Source organism: Saccostrea cucullata, unplaced genomic scaffold (assembly GCF_032062105.1).
Source record: "Saccostrea cucullata isolate Sc308-1 unplaced genomic scaffold, CSIRO_AGI_Scuc_v1 ctg986, whole genome shotgun sequence".
Taxonomy (NCBI): domain Eukaryota; kingdom Metazoa; phylum Mollusca; class Bivalvia; order Ostreida; family Ostreidae; genus Saccostrea; species Saccostrea cuccullata.
The window spans coordinates 1-15,000 of NW_026926243.1; the positions used below are offsets into that span (position 1 = coordinate 1).

The window sequence follows — 15,000 nt, forward strand, 5'->3', positions numbered from 1 at the left end:
GATCATTTGATGATTTCGTATGATATTTCGATTGTCTTCGAATATTTACTTGTTATTATCCTGTACTTCGTTTATATTTCTAAGGCTACAAACAAGCATTTCGTATTTTTAAAAAAAACACATCCTTTCAATATGTAATTTATATTTTCATTTAAGGATCACATACATGTATGAAAACTGGAATTAATAATATTCAACAGTTGTGGATTTAAGATTTAGAAAACAACTATGTGTATCATTTAATTGATATCCTTAGATGTGGAATTATTTTTATAAATGGCAGAATAGGTAAATTGTTAAAAATAAACATTCACACATTAATTTACAAGAGTAAACATTTCTTAGACTATAGCTTACCACAGTAACTCATCGTTTACTGTATTAAACTTAAGCTAACAGTATTAATCCGTGAAGTCTGACTTTTACTGTATTTAACTTCAGCCACGATATAAATATTTCAAAATTTTAAACGAAAAGGTAATGTTTATTTCAATGAAGTTGAAAATGACAACCAGCCTACCCTAAAATTGTATATCTTTGTATCGTTATGAGTTTGCCTTTCTTTACAATGTCCTTGTGAACTCCTACTAAAATTGTATATGTCTTGTTATATCTCGTATACCTTTAAGTTGTTTCTACCTCAAAACTTTAAAAAAAAATCATTATGATATTTCATCCAGTAGCTGTCTCTTAAAATGATCAGTATATACATAGAAATAAGATGTGGGTTTTTATTATCTTTCATATGAATCATTTCAGTTAAGAATCAGTGATCTATTGTTTTGAACGTATTATGATGTAATGCACACTTTGTAGGAGGCCTTGCTGAATTTGTCTGCCAGAAATTTACATGTCTACAAAGACAGAACACAACACAACATAGCATTGTATTTTTTCAACAGATTTTAATTGCATTTAGTGTATTAATCTTTAAATATCTCCCAAATTGCACTGCTGTCTGAATTTTAAAGTATTGAAATGTAAATACAGCTGCAGAAGAGTGATTACGATATAATTAGGATAAAATAACATTAGGATTAATTTTTCTTCCCCTTGCTTGTGGTTCTTTTTTTCTTTTTCTTTTTTTTTTTTGGTAAAAAAAGTCGTCCCTTGAGTATTGTAAAGGTAAATTTTAGAAAGGTTTAACTCTTGACTTTTTCAGTTACTTAATTGGAATGCAGTATATCCTTCAAAACATTTGCTATTTACATGCAAGATGAATGATGTTAACAACACATAATGCAAGAAAGTATTAAATATTACAATATGTCATAAAGTGAACAGAAAAACTCAAAAGCGGTTTTACGGTCATCTCATAAAATAGAACACTACAAAGGATTCAAAGAGTATAATATAGTACAAATGGGAATTATTTTGCTGGATTTAGCGATATTGTCGAGATATATATAATTAAATAATGCAAAATAATCATTTCAAATTTAAGAACCCGGTAACAAAACCCGTAATCCTATAGGATCATGAATTTCAAAATCGGTGTTAAGAGACTATTTATTACTATCATTTAATTGCTTGATGTTAAGAAGGACTTTTGCAGACTGATTTAGGCTGGCTCAGGCCCCAGAGGGCAGACACACTGACATTCAAATATATTCTTTTCCGTCATTGATAGATTATATAGGTCAAAATGGTTGAGATTAGCTGATAGATACAGAGGAAAAATATTTTTGGTAAGCATCATCTATGAGTGAAAGATTTATGCAGCTTCCAATGGTTGTATCAAACAAAGCACGTATACTATATATATTCTCAGTTTTGTTTCAAATACCAGTTAATAGCGATAGCCTTATCAAAAATATAAAAACTCTCCAGCGAATAAAGGAAAGCTTAAAACGATATCCATGGTATATTTTTCGCAAGAAATTAGTCCATTGATTCCCTAAATAGTTTCTTCTGCCTTAACATCATACATTTTAAGTCTGTCTTTCAAATGCCACATCAAACTTTTGTATGCACTTGTCTTTAAAAATATATACTTTACAGAAAATTGTTTATTTCATTATAATTAGACAGAGATTATCCAATGACATTACCGGTCTGCATTTGTGTTGTATCAAACATATTTACTGTCATATCTACAAATAAAACAAAAAATACCATGTTATGCTTTCTGAATTATTCATGATGAATATTGTATACAGGGTTATTTTCGCCCTTTTACTCTTGCAAACAATTCTGCCCCGTTTTAAATTCACCCAGTCACAGTTATGTTAAAAAATTATGCTGTGGTCTGTTGATTCGCCCCGTTTTAAATTCATCCACCTTAAATAGGGCGAAAATAAAACGGGGGCGAAATTTTCCCTCTATATATAAAATACTTTGTAAAAGATGTATTCCTATCACCTTTATCTTCCTTTAAATCGTTTAAAACAGGCTTATGGAGTTTATCATTTAAATTACATTTCAAGTAGTATTTAAATATTGTGTTTGTCAGATTTTTTTCGGTGTTTGGTCTAAAGCATAAATACACAGAACAAGTGAGTATGTGTCTTACTTTTCAATAAAGCAAAGCAATCCTGGGCGTTACACATGTCGTCTTTACAACAAGAATCACATACGATTACTCCGCCATCATTGGAGACGGATCTACCGGATGCGGATCTATCGGGCACGGATCTACCGACATGCTGATTGTTGTGATAATGATGATAATTCTTAGCGAATGCTTGGCAAGTCTAAATAATAATTTTTTTTACCAAAATGAAAGAGGTTAAAGTAATTCATGGAATCGAGTTTTTAAAAAACTTTTATAATTATGTTACATTTCTAATGAAAACATTAAGAGTTTATTTAATTTGTGACTATTCACATATTCATATGTAATATCTTGACATGATTCAATGCAAAAAGTAAAATGAAGCAATGATTTCAAAAGTGCTCGAAGAAAAAATAGTTTTCTTTTAAAAACTTTTAAAAAGTACACAAAACATCTTTAAAAACATTTGATAAAATCATATTTAAATTAAAATAAGAGTTAGAATACTACCAAATAATCATTGAGTAAAGAAACCAGTATTTTTCCTATTTTAATGCTATTTTGAGAAAATTGCATGTAAAGGCTTTAAAACTATTACAAGATTGACAGGGCTAAATTCTCTTGTCTAACCCACATTTTAATAAATACAGGTTAAAATAGGTATGTCAAACTTAAAATGAAGATCTGTTTAGGATACACATAGGCCTAACGTATAGATAACAAACCTGCTCTTCTTCACAACCATACACGTACTGAAGGGACGAGGAACCAACAATACGTACCCCATTGTAACATGTCTATACAAAAATAAATTTATGAGCTAAATTGAAGATTTTTAAGGTGTACCTTTACTCAGATAACTAAAAGTTCCACTGATGAGAACAACAACCCCCACTTATTACGCATTGTACACCTATGATTCTTGTGTTAAATTTCACTTTCAAATAACTGGGTCAATGACCTACTTTTCATGCTAGTGGCCTCTTAGAATTTCTCGGGAAATATCCCAATTTTTCACACTATGACCATTTGTTCACCCACAAAATATTACAAGCAAGAAAACTCTTTAAATAATAAATTATTATAGCAATGGAACAGCGTTGCTTCATATAAAGAAATCATTAGAGTTTGGGTCATAAATTAAACTTGATAATTATTACAGTCCGAATTTCATCTGTCATATCTACATTTTTCCCATTGTTAATTGCTTAATTGAATACTACAAAAATCTGAATGATAAGAACTCTTAATTATCTATAGCCCCATGTTACTTTTGTTGTCCTGTTTCTCATGGTATTAACATTATATGGGGTCAATGATCAAATTATTGAAATATGTTGCCTGAAATGGTTTTTGTTCATATTTTTCAATTTCTTTATTTCATCGCATTCAATTATAGGAACTAATTTATGAGCTTGAACACATATCACATTTGAAAAATGATGTCTAAAAATGCATGTCAGCTTTACATTGTGATTAATATCGCAAAAAAATGAAGAAAAAAAAATGACAAAAATTAAAAATTAAACATTTAGTTCAAATTCCCTCTGCATTACCATGCAATGACATTTGTTCCTGCATATTTTCTTCAAATAATAAAATATCAAATTGTTTAATTAATTATGAGTAAGCTAAAACTTGCTTATTTTATCTATTTTGAACAATTTTTTATTTAATATATTATACTTTATAAAATTTTCTTTCCGTTCTCTGAAACCTAAGTAAACGTCATCCTGAACATCAAATGGACTTTTATAATATACTTGTAAAATCATCATTTTTCGTCTTTTTTTCAAGCATTTTTACTGTGGTGAAATTTTATGAAACTGTTAATTTCATTTCTACATTTTTTATTCTATACTATACTCAACAAAAAAAGAAACGCATATTGGTTAAATCGTCAATGAAATTTTTAAAAAGTAGTTGGAACAACTATCATTCATATCATTGGATACCTGTGACCTATTTAAAGGACAACATGGGGTTTTAAATCCCCAGTGGTGAATAATCTCCCTTGAATAAATGTGTTTTTGAAAGTAGTATTTTTCATGATCTCTTCTAAATCGGATATTTTCTTTGATATTTTGGATTTAGAGAAACTATAAACACCCCAATTAAACCCATATTAAAGATTTGACTGCCGTGTAGATGCTGCAATGCCACGCCGAAACAAAGAATAACACAACCAGACTAACGATGATATCAAACAGAGCTACGCAACAGGAAGTTGCAACCGCATTTGGAATACATCAATGGGCTTTGCAGTCGCTTAACTAATGTCAGAAGACCAATAATTGGCAATCCGCAGTTAACCACACCCAGGCAGCACCGTCAGACCCCCCCCTCTTTTTTAAGCACCTCATGCGATTCACAATTGCTGTAAAAACTGCTGCTATAATTGCTGGATGAAAAAATCAGCATATAAGTCCATAAATTGTTCGCAATAGACTGATAGGAGCTGGTATTCGTGCACAATATCCATACATTGGAAATCCACCAGCGCATAGACATGGCAAAGGACATATGGACTGTTTTAGACAGTATGGCCCAGAATTTGCTGGCTCGACACTGACATAAACTTCCCTTTCTACTGGCAACACAGGGCATGTTTGATTTTTATCAAAACCCTCTACATTCACTTTTAAAAAATTAAATATTAAACTGAAAACTTAGATTATCAAGTTTAATCTGATTATGCGTTTCTTTTTTTGTTTAGTATAGAATTTATTGGTGCAAAATATGATTGCTGGTACTTGGCAATTTTTTTTTACCTGATTTTGAGGGCAAATAGCCGAGGACTTACAATCTGCTCTAGAGGTCTGTAGACCATTACACACTAAGCAGCGTGGAGCAGAGCCTGTAAGATTTATTCTTCTATTAATAGATAATAATAACAAAATATCATTGTACAAATTAAATTATTTTGAGTCATCCAAGACAAATGCTTAAGCATTGTATTTTTGCACATACTGTATAAGAATTTCTGCTAAGTAGAACTTAATTTACTGGTAGAGTAAAATCGCTTGTTTACAATCAACAATTAATATTGTACACTAAAAACGAAAAAAACACTGTATCCTATTTATTTTTAGAATAGACATATAATTTAAACATGACTTAAAAAAAATAATTCAACTTCGAGTATAGGTACCACTCAATAATTGTTCATCATACTGTGCATTTAGGATATGTACAAGGGATTAATTTAAGGTACTTTAAAAATACCGGTTAACAAATACTTAGGTTTTTTTATTTGTCTCCTGATTTTCATTGTTTCATTGAATACTGTTTTTTATAAAGAGCAAACTTAGAAAATATTAACTTGCTCTCAATTCTTACTTTCACCACATAATCTTGTATTACAGGGTCCATCACTGTCTGGAGGGTCACTGCAACACTCAGCACAATTTACCAAATCTCTTTTGCCAATTTTTGGTCCGAGTGAACTCATCAAATTGCATACCTATAACGTAATATCAGAATGCCGGGTGTTATCCTTAATTATTGATCATCCAATATAACCATGTAATAATTATTCATTGATATTCGGTCATCTCCCTTGATATAATATTTTACATTGCTTTAGCTAAGTGAATGCTTAATTATGAAATTTAACGAATGACCCTTCATGTCTAAATATGTGAACATACCGCTCTACTTCTGCATCCAGCATTGAACTTTACTTTAAGATCAGTTGTTGTAACGGATTCAAAATAACATTCCTAAAAAAGATCTGACGTTTTTGTAACTCTGCATACATGCATACATGAAATTATATCGAAAACAGTGTAGACCTTTTCAGGTTTGAATAAAGGAATACTAGTAGTCAGCTGATTAAACAATTTCCATTATTTCCATTCCCAGGAAATAGAACTATATAAAAAATGTATGTCAATAGAGTGCCTATAATTTCATTTGAAAATTCTTACATTAGATTATAGACTTTCTGTGTGACTGCATCAAAGCAAGCAGTTATAATCACCTCGTTGTGCTGACAATCCACTGTTGTTTTCCTGCATTCGTGAATAGAAAGGGCATGATGACAACTCATGCATTTCAGTCCTGGTACAGCTGAAGGTGACACAGTTGTAACTGTCAGGAATTGGTAAGTATTAAGCACATTCTATTGTTATTAGTTCCTTTAGTTCATTGGTATATGGTGACATCTCTTTGAGTGAAAAAAAATTGAACAGGGCGTAAAACAACAAATTATCAATCAAACAATTATTTCCCATTAACCTTGGAACATTAAGAGAAACTTGGAAAAGTACCACCGAATTTACATTTTGATCTCTAATAACAAATTTTGAGGGATAAAATAAGCATACATTTTGTTATGTACATCGATATCATTCGATGGTTCTTAAAAACAATAAGATGTTCTGTGCAATGATGATTTATTAATTAAATTACATTAGGTTAAAACCGTCCCTTCTCTATCTAATTGTGCACACTTCTTAACTATACTGTGTTTTGATACAGTATCAAGGTTAAAATGTCCTATCTTCTTTTCTTTTTTTTAAAAACGTTTTCATTTGAATTTATGTAGATAAAAAAAAACCACTTATTGTGCGCTTCAAGAAATTATGCTCACTTGACAAGTCTGTGTGTTGATTTAAACATTATACGCTCGCGTTGCGCAGTGGTTAGATCGTCTGTCTTAGAGTCGCCAAGTAAGGAGTCAATCCTTTCGTTGCGAGTTCGAATCCCACTGTGGGACGTGGATACCGGTCCTTCTGATGAAACCTTATGTCGCAGTAGGTGCTGGCACGAAAAAGTTCCCTCACTTCTCAATGGCTCTGTGTGCCGAGAATAGGGTAAAATTTCTCCATGTCTCCATGTGAGTGAAAAATTCTCGAGAAGGGTGTTTAACAACAAACAACATGCATTAAACGCAATAACATTTATAAGGTTTTTATTTATATTTTAAATCTTACGTTTTACCTCTCTACCCCGAAAACATAAATATATTGATTAAATTATGAATGAATTTTCGCGGCCCATAAATTGCTTTACTTTAATTTCCATATTTTTGTTTTATGGCGAAATGTCTCCCTTTTTTATTGATTTCAAAACAATTTATTTGTCGATTTAGTTAAAATAAGAGATTTATTTTTAAATATTTAAAATATCATCTCTTGAAAATCTAATATGATTAATAATATCAAGTTTATTTTATTTTGTAAATCATAATTACGACAAAGAAAAAAATTAAGTTTCAGCAAATTTAAACAAAACAGAGTCTGAAAGAAAAAATAAAGGAGTATATATACGTTCAAAAATGTATGAAATACACTGCACATGTAGATTAAATTCTTTATTTTTGAAATGTAAAACAAATCTGGATTTTTTTTTAATTCTGCATAGAAATACTATAACGAAATTGGTAGCAATACATGAAAGCAACCGCTACATCAAACCACCACTGTTTTAACCCAAAAGTGGACAAACATTTCGATTCTATGACATGAAAAGTACGTGCCTTACCAAGAGGCTGCTGACCACACAGTCTTGAATTACAAGGTTCTGAAGCGCCAGGAGGGTTAACACAACATTCGGCACAGTTCACAATATCCCTTCGCCTTCCACCAAGAGACGCCAAAATATCACAAACCTAAATTACATTTTTTAATTCAAGAAACATTAACAATGTCTTCAATTGTAATATTATGTACATTTTCATGCAAACCATTGTAATCTTAGATATATATTCATTTAATTGCTACTTATTTTGTTTAAATTGTAACTTAAAATTATTGCATTAAATGTTTATAATGAGTAGAAAAAAGGATTTTTTTTAATTAAAAGAATTCAAATAGAAAGGATTTTAATTAACAATATTATGTATAAATTATTATATTTCTAACCTGTTTACTTCTACAACCGGCATTAATGTGAACTTCCAAGTTTTCTGTTGTGACTTTCTCGAGGTAGCACTCCTTAAAATCAGGCATGATATTAAAATTGTAAGTTGAAGGTATTTTTTATTGTGAAGCGATATCCAAATTATACAGAATTATAATTTATGGAGTACATATAATCGTATACCCTTTATTTTTATGCCCCTTGTAAACGAAGTTTCGGGGGTATATAGTTTTTTCGTGCCCGTAGTCCGTCTCTTTGCTCCCTGTTTGTCTATTTGTCCGAAAAAACGTTAATCTTGTCCATAACTTTTCATTTAGTGGAGGTATGACTTTCATATTTCACATGTGTATTTCTTTTGATAAGACCTTTCTTTGAGTACCACCAAATTTGACCTTTTGTCCTTGATTTTGGAGTTTGACCCACTTTTACATGAAAAATTTTAACTTTTTCTTTAGACATATCTTTTGAACCAGTTTATACCAGGACATTTATACTTCACAAATGTATTCTTTGTTGAAAGACCTTTCATTGGATACCAACAACCTCTACCCTTTGACCTTGACCTAGTAGATTTCCATACTTGTGAAAAACCTTTAAACTTGGCCATAACTTTTGAACGATGAGGGATAGGGCTTTCATACTTTACAAATGTAATCCTTGTGAGACGTCCCTTCATTGAATACCAAGAACTTTGACCCCTTGACCTTTGAGTTTGACCTTTTTTAAAAAAAAAACCTGGCCATAACTTCTGAACGGTTAGGGCTAGCGCTTCCATACTCTACATAAGTATTCTTTATGGCAAGACTTTCATTGGATACCAATTACCTTGACCTTGGAAATTTTTGTACTTATTGAAAAAAACTTAAGCATTGGCCAACTTTCAAATTCTTTAATTGTTTTCCAATGGGAATACCCAATTTTTGGTACCAATTAATCAAATTTGCATGAAAGAAAAGTTTAATCTCTGCTATGTTGCCATACGGGGGCATAAGTTTTTCACAAACACATCTTGTTTCTTCGAGTAAAGGGTTATGTGAATACAAATACAATGTTAAAAAATTACTAGCTGTCTTTTTCAAAATATTATGTTTTAGTTAATAACTTTGCTTATATTTGAAAGATTAATTGATTGATTGTATGTTGTTTAACGTCCCTCTCGAGAATTTTTCACTCATATGGAGACGCCACCACTTGCCGGTGGAGGGCTACAAATTTTGTCCTATGATCAGCACTTAAGGCCTTTGAGCAGTGAGGGATCTTTTTCGTGCCAGCACCTACTGCGACACGGGGCCTCGGTTTATACGGTCTCATCCGAAGGACCGGTCTCCACATCCCACAGTGGGATTCGAACCCGCGACGTAAGGATTGACTCCTTACTTCGCGACTCTAGATCAGACGCTCTAACCACTACGCCACGCGGGCGACTATATTTGAAAGAGAAACAATTGTAATCTTTGAGTAAAGTTACTGTGATGTTGGAATTCACTTATTGATTAAAATGTTTTTACTGAGAAATGAAGTAATGTGCAGTTTGGCGACAATATTGCTACATATTTATAAAATCAAAACAATGCTGGAAAAGCAGAACCACACTGTCTACAGAATTGTGTCCATAGGATCCAGGGACTTGACATAGTTACAGGCAAAAAGTTTCACCGATTCTCGAAACATTTTCATTTACATTCATTTAGAATTTTCGAATGATAATGATAATGAATTTATCAAAGAGCGCCTGTAATACGTTGTATTTTCACGTAGGCTCAAATTTTTTGGTAATTTTTAATGAGAAATAATTTTCTATCAAACCAGAAGTCTATATTTATTTTTACTTATATTAAATGTACATACTTACATTCACTTAAATTAACTTACAGTTATAAGATATGTGCAAATTTATTGACCTTGTACCATGTATATGTGGGGCCTTATTAATAATTGTAACATAGAACGAATGATATATTTACAAAAACAAGCATGTCTACATTTTTTTCTGTTTATCCAAAACATAAAAGTTGATTAAAAAAATTACCTCACCATCGCCACATGTTGTTGTTGTTATGCTGCACAAGTGCATATTCGAAACGTCATTGCAAGTAAAACAATTACTGTTGGCAGAAAATACAACTGTAGAAAAAGTTAGATACAATTTTAAAAGAAAGGAGGTGAGTGAAATTTCATAATTTTTTATATAGCGATTTTTTGATTGTTGTCTTATTAATGTACATCAATTATTTATAAAATAATTAGTTGAATGGACATAGAAGTAATTCCTCTCAAATTGATTTCTAAAGGTCTACTGAAGGTCTTGTCATGCTTTGCAGATATCTTATCAATCTTTCATGGCAAATAAATCATTAATGACCTTCTTTACATATTATTCAGCAAGAAAAATTAGGTTTTTTTTTTTTTAATTTTACTTCTCTCAAATATTAAAGGAATTGAACAATATTTTTCTGAAAATAATAAACCTACATTTTATATATTACTGTTAAGAGAAATCATTGCTCATTTTAATCTATATCAAAGAAAAAAGTACATATTCCATCTTCAGGGAGGTTGCACATTACAAAATATTCTACTCACCTTTTTAAAATAAGTATGTTATTAAAGAGTGGGGAAAGGTGTACACTGCTTCAATGAAAAAACTATTGGAAATTATATGCCTTTTATACAATGTACGTTACGAGAAATGACAACAAATACAGAATCCATGGCGCTGATTCTTACAATTGTAAAAGAATCCTACGCGGTATGAGCAACACTTAACAATTCAAATTTCTGAAAAGATTTTCAGTTTTAAAATGTTAACATATTAGTTCATGTATCTAAATTTCAAGAAACTTAAACTGATTTGGTATATTGAACTTTAATATATTAGTTCAAAAGCCTAACTTTTCAAATTTCTAAAAAGATTTTATTTTATTTGTTGTTGTTGTTGATATTTTTGATTTTTACCTCAAATCTTCAAAATTCAAATATCCAAAAACGATTTCTGTATTTTTCACTTTTGAGTTATTAATCTATCGTTTGTTCAGAAAGTTTTCGCTTAACAATCTTAAATTCAGTAACATATTTTGTCTTTTGATTATCTTAAATTTACTTTAAACTTCTATTTTTTCAACTTTCAAAATACTTTGGATTATTTAAAATTTGGTATTTTGATTCAAACATTTAAGTACGGCTCCGTGTAAAAATCATGCAGACAGTACAGAAAAGGTGATTCATCGACCATCTTCAAATTCAATAAAATTGGGTTTAATATATTCATTTGGGTCTAAAATGAATATAAACAGTTGATTTTGTTATAACTCTTCTTTTTTCGTATAGCCAGGGATAAAGTACTTGAGGTGTAATTTTGTATAGATAGTGTGCAAAAAATGCCTATTTCAGAAAAGAATATCTTTAAAACCCTAGAAGAAGTACAAAAACTTAATACATAATTCAAGTGAACATGGAAGGCTTAATAAAAATTTACTTTAATATTTTTGTGCAAACGAAGTATTGAAAAGATACAAGGTGTTTAAAATCGAGATTTTGTCAAGATTCTTCAAATGAGTTATCTCCCTTTGCAATTTTACATAGGTGGCGCTAGTAAAAATAAATGGCAGCCTCCATGGTTAGCTGCACGCTGCAAAGTTATTTTGATGCATCCTGTGATGTTTATTGCAAAAATATGTGTGAAGTGACATAAATTGGTTGAAAGGATTCTACAAGAACAGATTAGGCATAGTTTTCGGGCAAAAGTATAGCCATGTGTCGTGTTGCTTAGTATATTGACCTTGTTGACATGGTTGACGTTCTCCCGAAATGGTACTCGCCTACTGACACCGTTGTGATCTATCTCAGAAGTTTAAATTCTACGGTAATCCACCAGAGTCCAAGAGTAAACTCTCAGAGAGGGGTGGCAGTTCAATTTTGTCAGTTACTCGACTTGGAGATGGAAGATAATGTACATTTTACATTTGACCAGGTAAGATCAGGTCCAGAACACTGCAGAACAATTTCTTGATTAAGATAATTAATTTTGTAGCTTGAAATAACTATGTAGCTTTAATATGTTGACGGTGCGACCGTTAGGGCGAGCGCATATACTTATCCATTTTCATTTAGATTGGACATGTAAATCCGCATGTGACATTCGGTGCGTATTACATTCTGACGTCATATGACGTCGTTTGTATGTTGCTTTACCAAACGGAAGGCTGAACAAGGCTGATTTCAATCAGTTTATGAATATCTTTCTGCAATAAACAGATAAAATCATTAAATCAAGACAAGTTTACTATTCCTTTAACTTTTGTTGTTATTCTCGTGAGAATGTTGCTTTAGAGTTTGTGTATGAAGCGATGCATTGTGGATCTAAATTACTGCGGTAAAAAATTCTTAGGAATGAATGTGGAGTAGTCTGAATTTTCTCTTTGCCCAGGCATTTTCATCAGAGCTTGCAGTTACATGCATCGCTTTGCGACCCTTGCTGCACTCGCTATTAATCTATTCAAAATAGCTTGGTAAAGCTTTTTATATGCAGTCAAAAGTATTTTACAAGTCCTATATGACAATGTATTATGAGTCTTTAATAAAAAGGAAAAATCATAGATACTTGTAGTATTGCAGCTGTTGAATACTTTTTATTAAGCAAAAGACGAATTTCCATTTTCTTAAGAGCTCGGGTACACTATCATTAATGGAAGGTAATTTTCAGCACAATGTTTTTGTCTCTACTCTTAGCATTCTACAATTAATTGAATGAGTCCCCAAGCATGACAGTCTACTATTTGTTAATACAAATCAGAAGCGACACACGGTTTTTGTCGATTTACTGCATACTAAAAACTTTATTTACTTCATCACCAAAAACAATAGAGTTTCTTTTTTACTTTATACAGCCAAAATTGAAAGATTAGTTTCCAAAGACACTGCTGGATGCTCACATCTAAAATTTTAGTTTTAGATGATTAATAAAGTGAACCTTCAGATATCTGGATGCAATATATCCGAATGCTTCAGTATTCGGACGATTTTTCATCGGAACAAAAATTTTTAACATTATTTTGTCTTATTTAACTGGTAATTCAGGTATCCGAACACTTCACATATCTGGAAATTTAACTAGGAACCAAAGCGTCCGGATAAATGAGGTACCACTGTAGTTGCTTCCAATACGTACCGTACAAACCTTGTGACGTTTGTATGTCTTACTTTTGATATTTGATTGAGAGGTTAAATGATAATTGTGCACCTTGTGCTGCTGTCTAAAACAGGGTACCTGTAAAGTGCGAAACGAAATAGAAACGAAACGAAACGAAACGAACTGAAACGAAACGAAATCTGCCGAAACGAAACGAAATCTACCGAAACGAAACGAAACCTACCGAAACGAAACGAAATCAAGACGAAACGAAACGAAATTAAAACGAAACCTGCCGAAACGAAACGAAACAAAACTTTCAGAATGTTTATATGGTCTATTTTTACTTCATATGAAGTTTATATAGTTCAAGCACCAGAGGCAATTGTTTCCCTTCAAGTTCCTACATAGGCGTCGGAAGGAAATTGAAAGTTGGGGGGCGCTTAACCAACAAAAAAGGTAAACCCCAGTTTTCAATGCCTATGTAATATATATCTTTGCAAGAAAGTTGGGATGGAGGCTACCCCCCCCCCCCTCCCCGCCGCTCCCGACACCTATGTCATATTTTGTTAATATCTTACTGAATAATTTACCTACTTAGAAATGACATCGTTCGCTTCGAGAGACTTTTTACTTGTCAGTTAAATCGTTTAAGACGTCTATGGTCGGGCCTCTTTATTGCAAACCACTCCTTTCTTCCTCCAAAATTACCTCGATAAAAATAGGAACGTATGTACGTAGAAAGGATACACAAGATTTCGGTTGGAGTTACATGTATAATCTGATTGAACAAAAAAAACAGACACTTTGGAATGGAATACTAAATACTCTAAGTCTCTTGTTTATCTTGTGTTTTAAGACATTCGCAATACAACAGTACAGTGACTTTATTTCGACCCGTACATAAACGAGCCTTTACATGTAACACATCAATTTTGATAGATATGTTGAATCTAGATAAATAAGGACTGAAAATAAGAGTAAGATATAAAAATTATAAAATAATGCACATATTGAAACTATACATGCATAGTACGCTCGTGCATATTTGCAGCTTGCAAACATGTAAATGCATCATTAGACTGAGAAGGGAAAATTTATCGGTAATTAAATTTTATATTAACAAGTGCTTGAAGTATATGCATTTTATTTGAAGTAAAAAAAAAAGTCCACATGTAGTTGCACATTTATAATAAAATACATGCACCTTGATTTACAAAAAAAAAAAAAAAAAAAAAAAAAAACAACATTTTGATAGTTTTGTTTCGTTTCGTTTCGGCAGGTTTCGTTTTGATTTCGTTTCGTTTCATTTTGATTTCGTTTCGTTTCGGTAGGTTTCGTTTCGTTTCGGTAGATTTCGTTTCGTTTCGGCAGATTTCGTTTCGTTTCAGTTCGTTTCGTTTCGTTTCTATTTCGTTTCGCACTTTACAGGTACCCGTCTAAAACAAGATGTGTTTGTGAAACACTGATGCCCCCATACGGCAATATAGCGACGGTTAAGCTTTCTCAAATG

General features: G+C 31.7%; 1 protein-coding gene across 1 annotated transcript in view; it reads right to left on the bottom strand.

Moving 5' to 3' along the window:
* Positions 1-1,830: 1,830 nt before the first annotated feature.
* Positions 1,831-15,000, bottom strand: part of LOC134271201 (uncharacterized) — a 20,072-nt gene continuing 6,902 nt past the window's right edge. The window contains exons 3-12 of the mRNA XM_062753445.1: positions 10,389-10,483; positions 8,362-8,433; positions 7,982-8,108; positions 6,477-6,586; positions 6,145-6,216; positions 5,834-5,957; positions 5,266-5,351; positions 3,220-3,291; positions 2,513-2,693; positions 1,831-2,093 (exon numbers count right to left, since the gene is read on the bottom strand). Coding sequence (XP_062609429.1) covers positions 2,035-2,093; positions 2,513-2,693; positions 3,220-3,291; positions 5,266-5,351; positions 5,834-5,957; positions 6,145-6,216; positions 6,477-6,586; positions 7,982-8,108; positions 8,362-8,433; positions 10,389-10,483 — 998 coding nt within the window. The 3' untranslated portion in view covers positions 1,831-2,034. The remainder of the gene's footprint in view (positions 2,094-2,512; positions 2,694-3,219; positions 3,292-5,265; positions 5,352-5,833; positions 5,958-6,144; positions 6,217-6,476; positions 6,587-7,981; positions 8,109-8,361; positions 8,434-10,388; positions 10,484-15,000) is intronic.